The sequence below is a fragment of the Protomyctophum parallelum genome (assembly GCF_964188405.1).
Source record: "Protomyctophum parallelum genome assembly, chromosome: 12".
Lineage (NCBI taxonomy): Eukaryota > Metazoa > Chordata > Actinopteri > Myctophiformes > Myctophidae > Protomyctophum > Protomyctophum parallelum.
Genome location: NC_139712.1, coordinates 21,918,913 through 21,935,018, shown reverse-complemented (window position 1 = coordinate 21,935,018; position 16,106 = coordinate 21,918,913). Strand labels below are relative to the sequence as shown.

The following is a 16,106-nucleotide window of genomic DNA, read 5'->3' as shown; positions in this document are numbered from 1 at the left end:
ACAGAGGGGGAAGAAGAAGAAGAAGGGGTTGCGGACGGTGCGTTCGCACAGCCAGCCATCGTTGCCAGATAAGCGTCTCTCCGCTCGGCAGTATACCGCCGCGCGCAAAGTCAGTCATGGCGATGCGTCCGTTATAGCGAGATCCCCGGGAGCAATGATGATGATGATGATGACTGTCTGAGCAGCTTCCAAAAACAAAAAAAACATCTATTCCATCGTGGCTCTTTGGCGTGTGTGCCGCTAAAGAGGTTGCGAAGGCAGGAGAGAGTAGCGAGAGAGAGATTGAGAAAGACGGGGGAGAGTCCTCTCCTCGTGCGTGCGTGCGGTGCGTGCGGTCCTCCTCTGGCTGTGGAGTGGAGTAGTGGAGTGGAGTGGGGGAATGTGTTCGTTGAGAGGCTCCTAGTTGGCGTAACCTGCTCGACGTGACGCTTCAAAGTCTGCTAGTCTTGGGGGGGGGAGGACCTGTTTGATGCGACTCCTGGTTCTGGGGGGGAACCTGTTCGATGCAACGCTCCTAGTCTCATAGTCTTGGGGGGGGGGGGGACGCTCCTAAGTCTCCCACGCCTCTCTCTCTCTCTCTCTCTCTGTCTCTGACCGACCTGACCGACCAACCATCATGCTCTACTTCCAGCTGGTGATCATGGCGGGCACGGTCATGCTGGCGTACTACTTCGAGTGCACGGACACGTTCGGCGTGCACATGCAGGGCTTCTTCTGCTACGACCTGGCCTACGCCAAGCCCTACCTGGGACCCGAGGAGGGCAGCGCGGTGCCGCCCGTGCTGCTCTACGCGCTGGTGGCCGGCGTGCCCACTCTGGTGGTGAGTTTATCACACCGACACATGCCGACACAAGTTCCTAATAATATAGCCTACAGATGAGACATTCCAACTCTTCCCGCTTTCCTGATCCTTTCTGGAAAATGCACATTTCATCCTTCATGTTTTTTCACTGATTTGGCCCAATTCTACTGCTTTGCTACCGAAAGGAAGTGTCCGGGCAGAGGAAATCTATTTATTAAAGAAGTGTCCGGGCAGAGGAAATCTATTTATTCAGGGTTATCTGGATAGAATTGACATGTAACACCACATGGCAAATTAAATGCCCCGCCACTCTTAACTCACTGACGATGTTCTGTTTCTGACAACCTGCTGAATTGCCAACGGCAGGACATGTGAAGTTCTCACAAGGCACGTCTGTAATCTGTATACATATACAGGGCTGGTTTCTATGAGCTACAGTATGTATACACGTGTGTTTCCCGTGTTGTTTTAAGTCTGTGCTTTTCAACCCTTCTCTTTTTATATCAAGCTCTGTTATTTATTCGGCATTTGCGTCCATTTACACTCATGGACCAAAACTGAAGAATATGTTGTTGTCGTGGGATAATATCTTGTCCACAATTCCATGCCGTATTGATGTTGGTACCATAAGCAGAGATCGTGTGTGTGTGTGTGTGTGTGTGTGTGTGTGTGTGTGTGTGTGTGTGTGTGTGTGTGTGTGTGTGTGTGTGTGTGTGTGTGTGTGTGTGTGCGTGTGCGTGTGCGTGTGCGTGTGCGTGTGCGTGTGCGTGTGCGTGTGCGAGTGCGTGCGTGCGTGGTTTGAGGAATATTAAGTGGAGAGACTGTCGCTGCGTGTGATGTGTTGCCTTTGAGCTGTAGCGTGCGTCGACCACAGCCACCCCATCCATGGCTCTGTGGATTCTGTCAAATAGTTCTGTATAGTTAATACAGTTTCCCTTCAGGAATGTCTGATTTAATTTCACTTTCTCGAGAAGACACCTTCTTTCCTTGCCTTCTCTCTTTGTATATACTATGTGTGTCTTACTAGAACTCCTCCCTTGTTCACTATATCCCCCCGTTCCATCCATTCCTCTCTCGCGCTCTCCTATTCTTTTTTCTAGCATCCATTGCATGTTTTCCACTTTTCATCCATGATTCTCTCTCTCTCTCTCTCTCTCTCTCTCTCTCTCTCTCTGCCCCTCGTTCTATATCCAGTGACGCCCACTCTGGGTAGCCAGCCAACAGGCTGATGTCTGCCTCAACATGCATGAATGCGTGCGTGTGTGCCTGCCTGCCTGCCTGTGTGTGTGTGTGCATCTCCTTGCTATCTCACCCCTCAAACCCTCTCCTTGCTGCACGCGTGAGGCATGCGTTTGCAAACCGCTGAGACTCAAAATCAGAGAGCCCTGCAGCGTGCATGAGGGGAGCCTGGAAGCTGCAAATTACACTCAAACCGATTTTAATTGTGCTATAAGTCTCGCTCTATCGCCTCTGCACGCCGTGGGCCATTTATGTCACACACGTGACAAGTTGGAAAACCATGCACCCACGATTTGTCAGCCCTATGATGACATACGGCTCGGCAACATGACATATTAAACATTTAAAACCCTATAGTCTGAGTTACAGCCCGGCAGCAAGGGAGAGCTCTTGAACTTGAAGCTCACACAGAGGAATACAATTGCCTGCTATTTCCCATCCTACAAGCTCTATAGAAGCAAATTAATGGTAAATGGGGCATTTATATAGCGCTTTTATCCAAGGCGTTTTAGATTTGTGGATTCACCCATTCACACACACATTCATACACCGATGTTGGAGGAAACCATGCCAAGGCACCAACCTGCACGTCGGGAGCTCAAGGACCCTTGGACACTTAACTCTGGGGGAACCCGGGATCGAACTGGGAACCTCACAGCCGGCCTGCATTTTGTGTTTACAAAACGGACTCAAACTACAATAATACAGAAAATCCAATTAAAAAAATAGTGAAAAGAACCTTGTGGTTCCCAAGCCGCTCTACCCCTGAGCCACTTGCAATAGCATATATTATCATAAATACTTCTGTTTTCACTTTTTTTTTTTTTTTTTTAATCTTTTTCAATTATCATGATATGCATTTAGTAAATTATGGTCCCATTAACACCTTGAGGGCCCGGGCCTATTTAATCCATTAATAAAATGTGCCCATTGTCAGCAAGCGGCTCTAGGCTGTAGCGATGCGATCAGTTTTCATAGCACTAATTTGACACATGACCGTGCACTTGAACTTGACGGTGATTAAGTCATGGGCCCCGACGGTGTTAATCAAAAAAGAAAACAATTTGATAAAGTTCGCATCGTTCTCAGCCTTACTCATCTGTGAATAGAAAAGCCTGGTCACAACCTAAGGCCCAAACCAGACCAATGCAACTACCGTATAGGTCTAGTTGCATTAAGCAACTAGTCGACTAGTAAATCCACTAGTCGACCTTGTTGGTACTAGTTGACTAGTTGATGTTTATTTCCACCCCCCTCCCCCGATTTTGTAGGCCTCACGATCAGGTAGATTATAGTTATAATCACCAATGTACACAGTTTTTTTTTTACATCATAGTTAAACAACTAGTCGACTAGTAAACTAGGCAACTAGTCAACTAGTAAAAATGACTAGAAGTGCAACTGCCAGTGGGGATAATGGTTGCATGCAACTACTTACTCGCAACCATTTGGTTGCAAGGAGTTAAGAATCATTGGGTGCGGTCTGGGCCTTAGTCAGAGTGAGTCTAGGGTGCGGTCTGGGCCTTAGTCAGAGTGAGTCTAGCGGGGCTTCCAGCGTCTGAACTTCCCCTGGAAGTTACACGAACCAACGTTTCCGTCACCGTTTCTGCCCCCTCGTTGACGCAACTCTCCAATAGAAGGCTCCAGTCTGGTCCCACCCATATTATGCACAGTTAACCGAATGTTAACGCGGGACCCCATTCTTCTCTCCACGGCACGCCTGTGCCAAAACGAGGGAACTCGTCTTTCTTTAATTTAATTTAATCCAGCAATACTCACATGTTAGACAGCCTCCACACAGATCCGACGTGCACGCGGCCGCGCGCACGCTTAATAGTCCTTTTTTCTCCTCAAAATGAGACAAACTGCCATCTTTAAGACCTTATAAACGTCTAAACTTTGATCACGTTAAGAAAGTGAATCCACCGCACGGCGACACAGCCTGGAATGAGAATGTGTCTCAAATGTGGACGGCTATCATTTCCGGTGCGGGCGGAAGTGACCCGTCTTGTAAGCTTATAACGCGGATTTATCTGGCACTGGCGCCACGTTCTGGACTAGAGGAGAAGCGCACGTTGTTTAATAGAACAAGCACAGCCTCTCAACCATGGCTCTCAACCATGGTGTGGATGTAAGTGAGTAACACAGTTGACCTCAGAATGAGGATTAACAGGGAGTGCACATGTATTGCTAAGCTCTGCTAAACACTGCAATAGAAAGATGAGAGTCACTTCTTGACAACACGCCAAAGGGCTTTCCTGAAATAGATTCGCCGCACTGCTATGTTACTTTCTCAAGACTCACACACAGATTATCTGCTGACCGCTTGGATACAGCTTTGAGATAGGTCTGTATCGCTTGTGGGCAGAGTTCCCAGATTTGGAGTAACAGAATAACAAGTGGTCATGGCATATGGAAACAAGACCAAAAAAGAAGCTGCTAGGTTTGAATTTTTCCTTTTGAAAATAGCACACCCACAAGCTCACAATGGTTGAAAACATATTTTTGAACAAATTTTAACAACACAGATATTGTACAGCATGGGGGTGGGGGGGTTCCTGGCACTAAATATTTTCAGATTACATATTCATTTTGTGGTCCTTTTTAAAAAAACATGCGAGAGCCACTGGTTTAAACATGACATTAGGAAATGAACACCCTACTTGATCATACTACAGCGTCACACAAAAGTGTGAAACGGTTTTGGACGTACAATGTCTCGATCCGACAGAGACAATAATACATTATTTCCATGCACAACCACATATGTTTCAGAAGGAAACATATGTGCTGGCACACAGCTGTTCCCTGTTCCAGTTAATTCCCTTTCACGTGGCTCCGTTTGATCGGCTACGGCGGTGTGAACCGTGAAGGTGTCGTGATGTGTGCTTTCCAGTTCAAACCTGCTGAGAAACAGGTGTGCCGCCTGCTGAAAACTGGGACTGTACAGTTCTGCTAGCGTTGATTTGTCCGTCAACTAAAATTACAGTATGACGTTATTCTGTTCGTAAACTGCATTTTTTTTTCAGGAAAACTACATTAAAACTAATGTATGGTGAGGGACTAGTGCAGAAGAGATTTCATGCTTGGTTGTGCTCTGAAAATATCAGATCCACAACGTCACAATGCGTCGCACTGAGACGTGTTGTGAGCTTGTAGATCGGCTATTTTCAGCGTGCAACCAACAAATGTAAACATCAGCCATTGCGACGCCATCAAGGCCTGCCAAAATACTTTTTTTTTAAACAATATATTTATTGCATTTTTCTTTTTTTGACAGACAATACAACAAAACAATACACAATACACCAGACAATACAATACAATACAATTTCTTAAATTTAAAAACAAACAAAAAACCAAACAAATACATACCTTTTGGCCACAAGACCAAAGAGCTGCAGAGAATACAATTAGACATTTTCAGTTTCCACCATTAAATAAGATAAATCATTAACCGTAAGATATTGGATAAACCGTCCCCATATCTTATCAAACATCTTCTGTTTATTCTTCAAAGTATAAGTGATTCTTTCCAGAGGAAGACACAATGATAACTCCCTAAACCACTGAGCAATACTGGGTTTGCCTATCTTTTTCCACGATAAGGCTATAGCCAAAATACATTTTAGTCGACTAAAATCATATTATATTTAATCGACTAAGACTAGACTAACATTTCAGATGACTGAAATGTGACTAAAAGACTATGACTAAATCATAATTAGCTGTCAAAGTCAACACTAAAGGTCCTTTCAGACAGGGAGCGGGTGACAGTTCAGTGACGGAAAAAGTACTAAAAGGTTTTACTCAAGTAAAAGTATCAATACTGGCAACTGCAATGTATAACTACTTTGTTTCAAGTAAAAGTACTGCAATCAAAATGTACTTGAGTAAATTATGCAGAATACCCCATTTCACACAAGTTCAAAATGCATGAAAATCTTCAGAAAATATCAGATCTACAAGCTCACAATGCATTGCACCGCGACACATTGTGAGCTTGAAGGTCTGCTATTTTCAAATGGCCGAAATATATGTGTGTGTGTGTGTGTGTGTGTGTGTGTGTGTGTGTGTGTGTGTGTGTGTGTGTGTGTGTGTGTGTGTGTGTGTGTTTTCAAATCAATGTAGTGGAGTAAACGTATAATATTTGCCTCTGAGATGTAGTGGAATAGAAGTAAAAGTAGCCCTACTAGAAATCGGAAATACTCAAGTACAGTACAAATACCTCAAAATTGTAGGCTATAGCACTTACGTAAATTATACTTAGTTACTTTCTTTCTAGATACTTTACCTTTACCTACTTTACCTACAAGTTCATAGCGCGGCACCGAGTGCCGCACTATGAACTTGTAGGTCTGCTTTTTTTTTTTCGTGAAAATGTGCCTCAAATCTTTGAATATATATTCTTTCAGAGTTTCAGTTTCTAACACAAATCTGTGCTTCTGGAGGGTCCCTGGAACAACATATTTTCAGATGGGGGTCGGCGGGCATAAGAGCACGTAACGCATACATATAATGCTATAGTGCTTCCTCTAGCTGGCCCATCAGGTTCAATCCCACTTGAGGCTTTTTGGTGCGTCTGTCTCTCTCTGTCTCTCTGTGTCTCTCTCTCTCTCTCTCTCTCTCTCTCTCTCTGTCTGTCTCTGTCTCTATATAGACATCGCAACAACATGTTTTTGTCCAGGATGACCAGTGGTTGTAAAAAATAAGCCGATCAATAGGGCCACTTCTACTACATACAGTAGGTACAGTTTTGCCCACTCAATTTATAATTGACGTTGCAATTTTGGAGCTGGTGTGGCTCGTGGAATCCTGAAAAGTAACAGTTTTGAACATAGTGAGGTTTACCCACCCAACGGAGACCATTGTTATGCATCGGTTGTGTTTTGAATTCACAGATGAATGCCCTGAATTCATCACGCAAACAGTTTCACAAACAAAAGAAGCAAACGTAGCCAATTTGCATAAGCTCAGAAGCTCAGAAACCTCAGAGCTTGTGTGTGCTGTGTGTTTGTTTCATACATACTGAACAATTGCAAAGTATTTACAGCTAGTCGTACTACGGGATTCATTGGAAACGGAGGTTCTCTCATTGTATCTCTCTCGTGAAAAGTAATCGTTTTGGACATACGAGGTTTTGAGGTTTGAGCGAACGCCCCCGCGGGAGGAGGACGAGATGGATGCTGAGACAAAGGAAGCCGGTCCTTTGTAGATTCACCGACCCCCCCCCTCCTCTCTCTCTCTCTCTCTCTCTCTCTGTCACCTTATGCAATTAAGACAGCATTTTATGTAGACATACTGTATAGCACTCTATATACATGGATTATAGTTTCATCATAATATTCCACTGTTAGACGGATGTCAGGTTCTTAGCTTATATAGTCAGGCATCCGACAGGCTTCTTTTGTTTAAAGTGGGAAATTTGGTATGTAGTCTTTTTTTTTATTGGCCTAAAATATTGTCTATATACATATATTTGTGAATCGACTTGCTGACCGGCTGTCAGTATTGGGACATTTTCTATGGGGGTTTCTTGTGACCCTATACCCAAAAATTACAAACTTTAATTTTGCTTTAAAGATGGAGTGCCACAATTTTTTTATTTTTTCCAGTTCATGTGTCTATGATGTGACGGTACTTTAGACACCCTGGAGTCGTTTTTATGTGCAATTATGTATTCCCTTTGTATTTAGGGTTTCTTCCTGGAGGCTGAACCCTTGACAGTCAAACGGGCCAATGAAAAAAAAACAGTAATATAGTGACATCACATTATCAGCCCCTCCCCTAACCCCATCCCTCTTTATCATACAACTACAGCTGTGGGTACAGCTTAAGTTCAGGTGGATCACCACCGACCAGGCAAACCAGGCCTACTTAATGAACTGGTGGGCGTGTCCACATAAAAACATTTTAACAAATACTGTACACATTTCTGAAAAACGTCTTCCTCCTTGTATAACAATAAGACCTGATGATCATGTTTTAGGGTGGAAACAAATCAGGGTACTCCATCTTTAAGTAGCATGTCAAACTAGGGGGTTTTCATGATTCTGAATCCATTACAAGCATTAGTTTTGAACAAAATACACTCCTTGGGCTAAAAGCAGCCATAGCCACTTGCCCAAATGTGCTCAAAATGTGCTAACCTCATCACACACCACGCGTCTATGGCAGTTTTAAGCCCAAGGAGTGTATTCTGTGCAAAACTAATGCTTGGAAAGGATTCAGAATCATGAAAACCCCACAGCATGTCACATGCTACGTAAAGCAAAAGGAAAGTTTGACATTTTTGCCTGCCATAGGATGTGAATGGTACAGTATAGGGTAGCCCGGTGTCTGATGTCATGGACACTGGGCTCACTTCCTTCCTGGACTACATGTAGTCTCAGTAAGACAGCCCTCCCCCTATATGCATACATGAGGAGCAGTGCACCAAATACTTATGGGAATTGTAGTCCAGGAAGGAAGTGAGGCCAGTGCCCATGACATCAGAGACACCGGGCTCACTGCCATAAATTAAAATATCTAAAACCACATAAGTAAGTAAGTAAGTTGCCGAGCCATGAGGGCAGGAGCCTATCTCCTGTTTCTGTAGCCATGAGGCCCATAGGGGCAGGAGCCTATCTCCTGTTTCTGTAGCCATGAGGCCCATAGGGCAGGAGCCTATCTCCTGTTTCTGTAGCCATGAGGCCCATAGGGCAGGAGCCTATCTCCTGTTTCTGTAGCCATGAGGCCCATAGGGGCAGGAGCCTATCTCCTGTTTCTGTAGCGTGAGGCAGCTTGATGTACAAGTACACCCCCTGGACATGACGCTAGTATATCGCAGGGACTTACCCCCAATCCAACCCTTGATGCTGAGTGTCTCAGGGCGGACACTCTAACCACAAGGCCACTGAGCTGGTAAAACCACATAGTACACACATAAAGACCCCCAGGAAAGCATTCTAAAGCTTCTAAACGTCATTAGAAGTGTCCCTTTAAGCAAGTGTCCCTTTAAACAAAACACTTTGAGTACTTGTATGGCTGAATGCATGGCAAGGACAGCATGTGGGAGCGCATTCCGCCCACACGTTGCTGCAACAATACCTCCACCGGTGTGAATTATACACAGTTGCCTTGACGAAGGCATAATAGCCTGTTACTAATAATTAAATAATAACTACGTGGGATCCATTGGAACAGAGGTTCTTTCATTTTATCTCTCTCCTGAAAAGAGTCATCCAAGGTTTCCGCCCGACGACAGATTGCGACTATGCGCAGCTGTTGGAGTTCAGTGGGTTCGGGTGAGCAAAAAAGGTAATATTACTTTTAAGTAATAAGTTACATTAGTTACTTTCCAACATTGCTTCTAAATTTGTATTCCCATTGAGCTTGCACAGAGGGGACCTGTACTGAACAATAAACAATAAATGCAACCTTGAACACTGTGTTTGCTATAAAAAAGGCACACTATTCTAGTTTGGTGTTGAAAATAGTCCGGTTGGTCCAAAATACATGCTTGATTCATGGTGAGTATTTTCTCACTAACGGAGTGCAGCTTGTGAAGGTGGGAAAAAAAAAAACTTTCATCTATCACCACAACCAATGTATCTACTACTACATTATATAGCACGCACGAAAGCATGCACGCGCACACACACACACACACACACACGCACACATGCAAGCGCACACTACCCTAGCACCATCTGTGACCTTCCCCATCACTGCAGGTCAGTGGATCTATATGGGGGTATTTCTGACCTAGTTCCTCCTGACGTCATAGGTTATCTCAAAGGTGAAGTTATTAACATTAACACATTAATAATATCATGTCAGGTGAAATAATTATTTATATTTTAGCAACGTGTATTGTTTCTGTGACACAACCTCGCGCATCGGGGCGGTTGTTTGCGTTCGCTGTCTACCCCCACCACCCCCAATAACTTATGTTTGTGTGTCACAGGCTCACAGCCTCGCATTAATGGCTTAATGCACGTCGGGCCCGCATTTTCAAACTGTCCACTCGTCGCGACGGACCCGACTGTATAAAATATGTTGTGAGTGATTATTGCAGCGCGCTGCGTCTGACTGACCGGATAGCTGCAGTAGGAAGCATTGGCTCCGCCTGTAGCAGGAGTGATTGCTGTCCCTTCCCATTGCCCAGAGGTGCGCATGGATGCAGACGAGGCAGCCAATCAGGCTGGCTAGGCCGTCAGTATGACTATAGGGCTAGAACGCGACATTCCAAAGCCTACACGGGTTGTGCAGTCGTCGCGCTGTGATTGGCCAGTCGCTGTGATTGATAGCCTAACCCTAACCTTAACCTCAGTAAAACTATTCCTAAACCTTATAACGTTAACCTCAGTAATGCCCGGGGGCGTGGTTATAAACACAACCCGTCTAGGAATTAGTATGTAGCGGCTAGAACAGGTGGTCTAGTTTCACCTGACAAAAAAAAAGAAACGGGGGCTGGGCAAAGTTCTGCTCCGCAGTGAAAAAACATTCACAAGTGAATTGATCGCAGGACAGCGTCCCTCCCAATAACTAGTTTAATTTGCAACGTTTTAAGACTTGAACGTGTCCTAAAACAAAACAAAAAGTAGCAAACATGTCATAATTAGGTTTCCACCGGGCAGTGACATTGTGCTGGCAGCCATGAGGAGACTCTCCCCTCCCCCCCTTGTCCTTCGTACCAGCAGCCATCAGGCCAAGCATGACCTCCATATGGACCGCTCTGCCCGTGCTCTTGGATTACCGACTACTGCTGCTAGTCTCTCTGGCACATTCTATGGACCAAGGACGTCCATATGTGGACCCCCACTGTGGTCCACCTATAGGCTGCATGAAGCGCGTCATGGGATTGAGTCCTGATCCTGGGTGGATCCGGACTTTGCTTCATGTCACTCCCTCCCAGTCCCTCTATATCCCCCATTTTCTGTCAGTCATCTTTTTCTTTTTTTTCCCTTTTATTATGATTCTTTGTATAGGCCTATTCTATTTTGGACATACATGGTTTCCATCCGACTGCGACGATATGTATCTTTATGAGAATGATAATAATTCATAACATACTGTACTGTGTACACTTGTGTACACTTGTTTTAGCAGCCTTACAGGTTGCCCTGTCTTCGCCTCAGTCAGACTGTGTGCATCATGTCTTAATATCGCTTTAAGACTATTCATAATAATGTCTCTGTTGGGTGGAAACCTCGTATGCATTTAACTTTTCAGGATAAAAACAAAAAAATGCAAAAGTAGCAGATCTACAAGCTCAAACCGCGTCGCCTGATGCCACGATTCGAGCTTGTAGATCCGCTGCCTTCGATGCTGTTGTGTGACTCTGTGCAGTATGATCAATTAGGGCATTAAAATGTATGAATTAACACGAAAGGTTAAAACACGGAGATGGGAGGTTTCTCTCCGACAGCGACGATGTTTATTTCCTCGTTGTGGTATTCTTATCTCTCTACTCTTACCTGCAACCCACCCTGTGTTTCCTTCTGACACCTAGATTTTCCCCACAGGAATCAATGAAGGATTTATTCGTCAAGCTAGCTGGGCTATAATGTGTTCAATTAACCTTTGCATAGTGTTGTGTGCGGTGCATAATTGAACAGCATTGATCTGTACACCGAGTTAACACCGGGCACAACACTCGGGTCCATGTTCATGTTCATCAACTGGTGCAGTGTTGGAAAGGAACTAGTATAGCCTACATTTTACTCAATTGCATTCTGTTTTTGAGTGGTGCAACCACTCCAAGGAACAGCAATGTCCGAGAGAGCGAGAGAGAGAGAGAGAGAGAGAGATACTGCATACATAGTCTTATATTCAGGCAAATAGGGTACAAGCTCACAAAGTATCGCTTCATGTGGTTAACCCATTTTGACCTGAGATCAGATTCCAAAAACGTCTTCTACATCCTGACGGTTTTCTGAAAAAGCTATGTTTCTATGTCAGTCGTTCTTCGATTTTTCAAAAATAGCAGGTCTACGAGCTCGGTGGCGCGCTATGAGCTTGTAGATCTGCTATTTTTCAATAGCTAAAGCATAACATAATGCTAACACCAAAAGGGGTTCCCGCCCAAAATGTTTTAAATAGAAGAATGAAGCACTGAGGACCCGAACCTGAGGATTTTACTACTTTGCTGGATTGTTAAATTAACATTCCACAGAGGAGGATGTGAACGTGTTGTCAGGATTACAGATTCACTGCACTCTTTAAGCTTTAAGACGGGGCTCAGTATGCAAAATAACTGAATTAATGCGGTGCCCGGCGTGCTAGGGATAATTCATGAAATGTAGTACGAATGCATTGTGTCACGTTTGTCCGTCGAAGATCTGTTATTGTGTGTGTGTGTGTGTGTGTGTGTGTGTGTGTGTGTGGCTGTGTGACTGTGTGTGTGTGTGTGTGTGTGTGTGTGTGTGTGTGTGTGTGTTTGTGTGTGTGTGGGAGTGTGCGTGTGCGTGTGCACATGCACGTGCTTGCGTGGAAAAGAGCTGGCGTCTATAAGCCAATGTTTCCCAAGCAGTGAGCTGGCGGGTCCACCAGTAATATAATATGTGTTTTATCAACGCACCAATAACGTGAAACATAAAAACTATCTATATACCGCGGCGCATTCCGACGTCTCCTCTTTTTCAAACGACAGTGTCTGTGCTCGGTTACGACAATATCAAAGTTCCATTTCTCATGACCGTATCTTATCTCACAATCCATGTTCCATCCACCACAACATTAAGCCATTTACGACGGGAACGCAGCTGTGTCGCTTTAGCGTTTTAACCACTTTAACCATTATTTTAAACTTTAGCTGTTGAAAAATAGCAGATCTACAAGCTCATAGCGTAGCTCGTAACTCAAATATTTGCTTCTAGGGGTCCCTGGAACAACATATTTTCAGATGGGGGGTCCGTGGCCAAACACAAATAATCCTGGGGGTCCTTGACATGAGATAGTTTGCGAATGCACTCACATTGAAACATTTTTTTTCGTTTTTCGGAAGACGTTTAGTAGAATCTGGCCTCAAATGGGTTACCGACGTTACACGAGCGGAGATGTGAGGAAATGGAAGGGAGAGAGAGAACGGCAGGGTTTATAATTACAATCTGTGCCAGTCATCGAGCCGTTGTGTCGACTGGGGCTGGAACAAGTACTCGCAAGTACAAATTTTGGATCTGCAGTAGAAGTAAAATTATTGAAATTCGGAAAATACTCTGGTAAAGTACAAATACCTCAAAATTGTACCTAAGTGCCCTTCTGTCCATGTTCCACCCCTAACATTAACTATGGAGCGCTACAGACTCCCACAGCAACCATTTGGTGAGCAATAATATTACACCAACCGAGACGTATAAAGGAAAGGGACGGGAGAGAGACTGCAGGGTTTATAATTATAATCTCTGCCAGTCATCGAGCCGTTGTGTCGACTGTGGACGGTTGTATATTCGGGCATGTCAGATCCCCCCCGCCCCCCCCACCCCCATTTCTTTCTACTGTGTTTATATCCTCTTAAAATAGCCCAGCGTGCTTGTAATGACACTAGACAAAGGTACCGGATAACTACCCTTTACGTAACGCAGTTATGGAATTAAGGCGTATGTGTGAAAGGGAAGTGTGCCCACTTACATGGTTGGATGCATGTGTGGCGCGGGGGGGGGGGGGGGGGGGGGTCCATGATGCCTCTGCATGTAATATCCACATCAGTGTTATGGTGTTTGATTTAGTCTAACGCGCCATTTTTGTTCTTTGTCCTATTTTGTCTTCTGCAATTGTTTAGTCTAGTCATACTCATAGTCGACTAAATATCAAAATATTAGTATTTTAGGCTTGTGGTCTTAGTCTTAATGGAATGTTAATTTAGCAAGAAAATATTTGAATAACACACCATTTGGTCTCAGTCCTATTCAGTCTCCTGAAATGGTTTAGTCTGGTTTAGACTAGTGGCATTCCGACGCACCGCCATTAAGACTGCGCGACTTCCACGTGCAGTTAGGGTTAGGTAGGGACACGGTTAGTAATGCGGTTAGGTTTGGGGTTAGGGACACGGTTAGTGATGTGGGCACGCCCGAATGGCAATGCGTCGGAACAGCCGGGCTTTGGAATGCCGGTGCCTACGTTCCCTTCTTGAATACGTACGTGTCTTTTAGGGGAAACATAGACTCATATTATGTTTGATAATATATCACAATTTAACGCATAGATAGAGGGATTACCTCTACCGATCCAACGGAAGCACAGAGGAGGACTTGGCCTATTGTGGGTGATGCTTTTCTTTTCACTCAGTTGTGGGGAGAGCTGTCTATATTTTATTGTATCGTTTTTCTTATTTATGGCCTTGTTTACCCATCACAGTCTCACCGACACCCGACTATTTAGGACACTTACAATGGGACAGATGGTCCCATTGTAACAGTTTCATTTGGGCTGGGGGGGGGGGGGGGGTATAAAAACACACTTTATCTAATGCATTGTCCTGGAGACTCTATCTCACATGCAGGAAGTTGGTCTGGCTCTGGGGATCCCTGTGAAATTCTCACCTGTTTATTTTATATAATTTATGCAAAAAATAAAGTCTGTGTCAAACAATGCAAAAAAAGTGGCAGTGACACTCCCACCCGGTCACTCAGGTCTGCCTCCTCCACCAACCTCACTGTTCCCCCAGCTCGTTTGTCCACCATGGGGGGTAGAGCTTTCAGCCGCTCTGCCCCTCACCTCTGGAACAGCCTTCCCCCCGGCATTCGAAACATGGACTCACTCCCCACCTTCAAATCCCACCTCAAAACTCACCTATTCAGACAAGCTTACTCCCACCTTGAGTAAAAGTCTGCTGCAGGCCTTTGTGTGTATTTTAAACTTGCTGTATTTTAATCTTGCTTTATTGTATTGTATTTCTTTTCTGTTTTGTTAGGCGACCTTGAGTGACCTGAAAGGCGCCATATAAATAAAATGTATTATTATTATTATTATTATAGAGCACCGAAGTCTGACGTCACTTTCAGTAGTCCCCAGGTTCATGTATTTGTTTAGTTGCATTGAAATCCCCATTGAGGCGATTTGAGATCGCCTCATATAACAACTGTGTTTGAAAAATAAACATGTCACCCCGGCCGCTTCACTCATATGGATATGAAGAATCAACTGACTGAGAGAAAACGCTAATGTTACTGCTGCTGAATTAGTTAGATCTTCGCTAGAAGCAGACTGTATCATATATGAGTGACTGACTGTTGCAAACGATACAGAGACACCTTCCCGACAATAACGCCGAGACAGCTTGTTTATTTTTGGACCACAACGCTTATAGTAGACGATATTAAGATCACCCCATGTTATTCTCCATAGAGAAATCACTTCCGCGAACCAGGGGAATCGTCGGGATGAGCGAGTTACGTCAGGACTTCGGTGCTCTATTACTGTTTGTTCAGGGCACTAAATAATGACGTAAGGCGTCATGTGGCTGATTTTAAATTCAGTGGGTCCCCCTCTCTTCACACGAGTCTGATTATTTTCCCCAAGTATACATGGCGGTTGACCTGCAGAGTGACCAATGTGTGTCTTGTTGTAAATCCTCATAGCTACAAAGGACTGAATACTGAAACCAGATATAATCATTAAGGAAAGTTTATGCATGTACTGTGCAATATGTAATCTCTTAATTTCCATGTCCCAGCCATTCAGTTGCAAAAAAACTTTTTTGCAAAAAACTTTTTTGCAGCTGAGACCCACAGGTTGAGAACCCCCTGCACTACTGTATATCCAGGAGGTGGGGGGGTTGCCATGATGGCCTCCAGCTTTGAGTGCCTGACGCAGTGCCCAGCCAGCCTCATCTTTCTCTCTCTGACCCTGTCAGTCTGTGACTACACTGTAGCTGCGAACGAACAGCCGCCTCTCGAGGTCTTCTCTTCCGTGTCATGTCATTTGCACACGCTCATCCTCCTCATCCCGTGAAGGGCATTCCAGGCCCAGTGCCCTCCGGACCTTCAGGTCCTGTTCCGTACTTGCAGTCCGGGAAGAGAATCTTTATTCAGTTTGAGTCGTAGTCTTTTGAATTATTTGATCATTTAAGTTTTAGTCCGTT

At 44.6% G+C, this 16,106-nt stretch overlaps 1 protein-coding gene across 1 annotated transcript in view; it reads left to right on the top strand.

The window, feature by feature from the left end:
• Positions 1–616: 616 nt before the first annotated feature.
• The window catches only part of plppr5b (phospholipid phosphatase related 5b), a gene marked incomplete at both ends in the record, with an annotated part of 104,538 nt that continues 89,048 nt past the window's right edge, over positions 617–16,106 (top strand). Inside the window, one exon of the mRNA XM_083778808.1 lies at positions 617–820. Within this exon, the coding sequence (XP_083634934.1) occupies positions 617–820 (204 nt within the window). The remainder of the gene's footprint in view (positions 821–16,106) is intronic.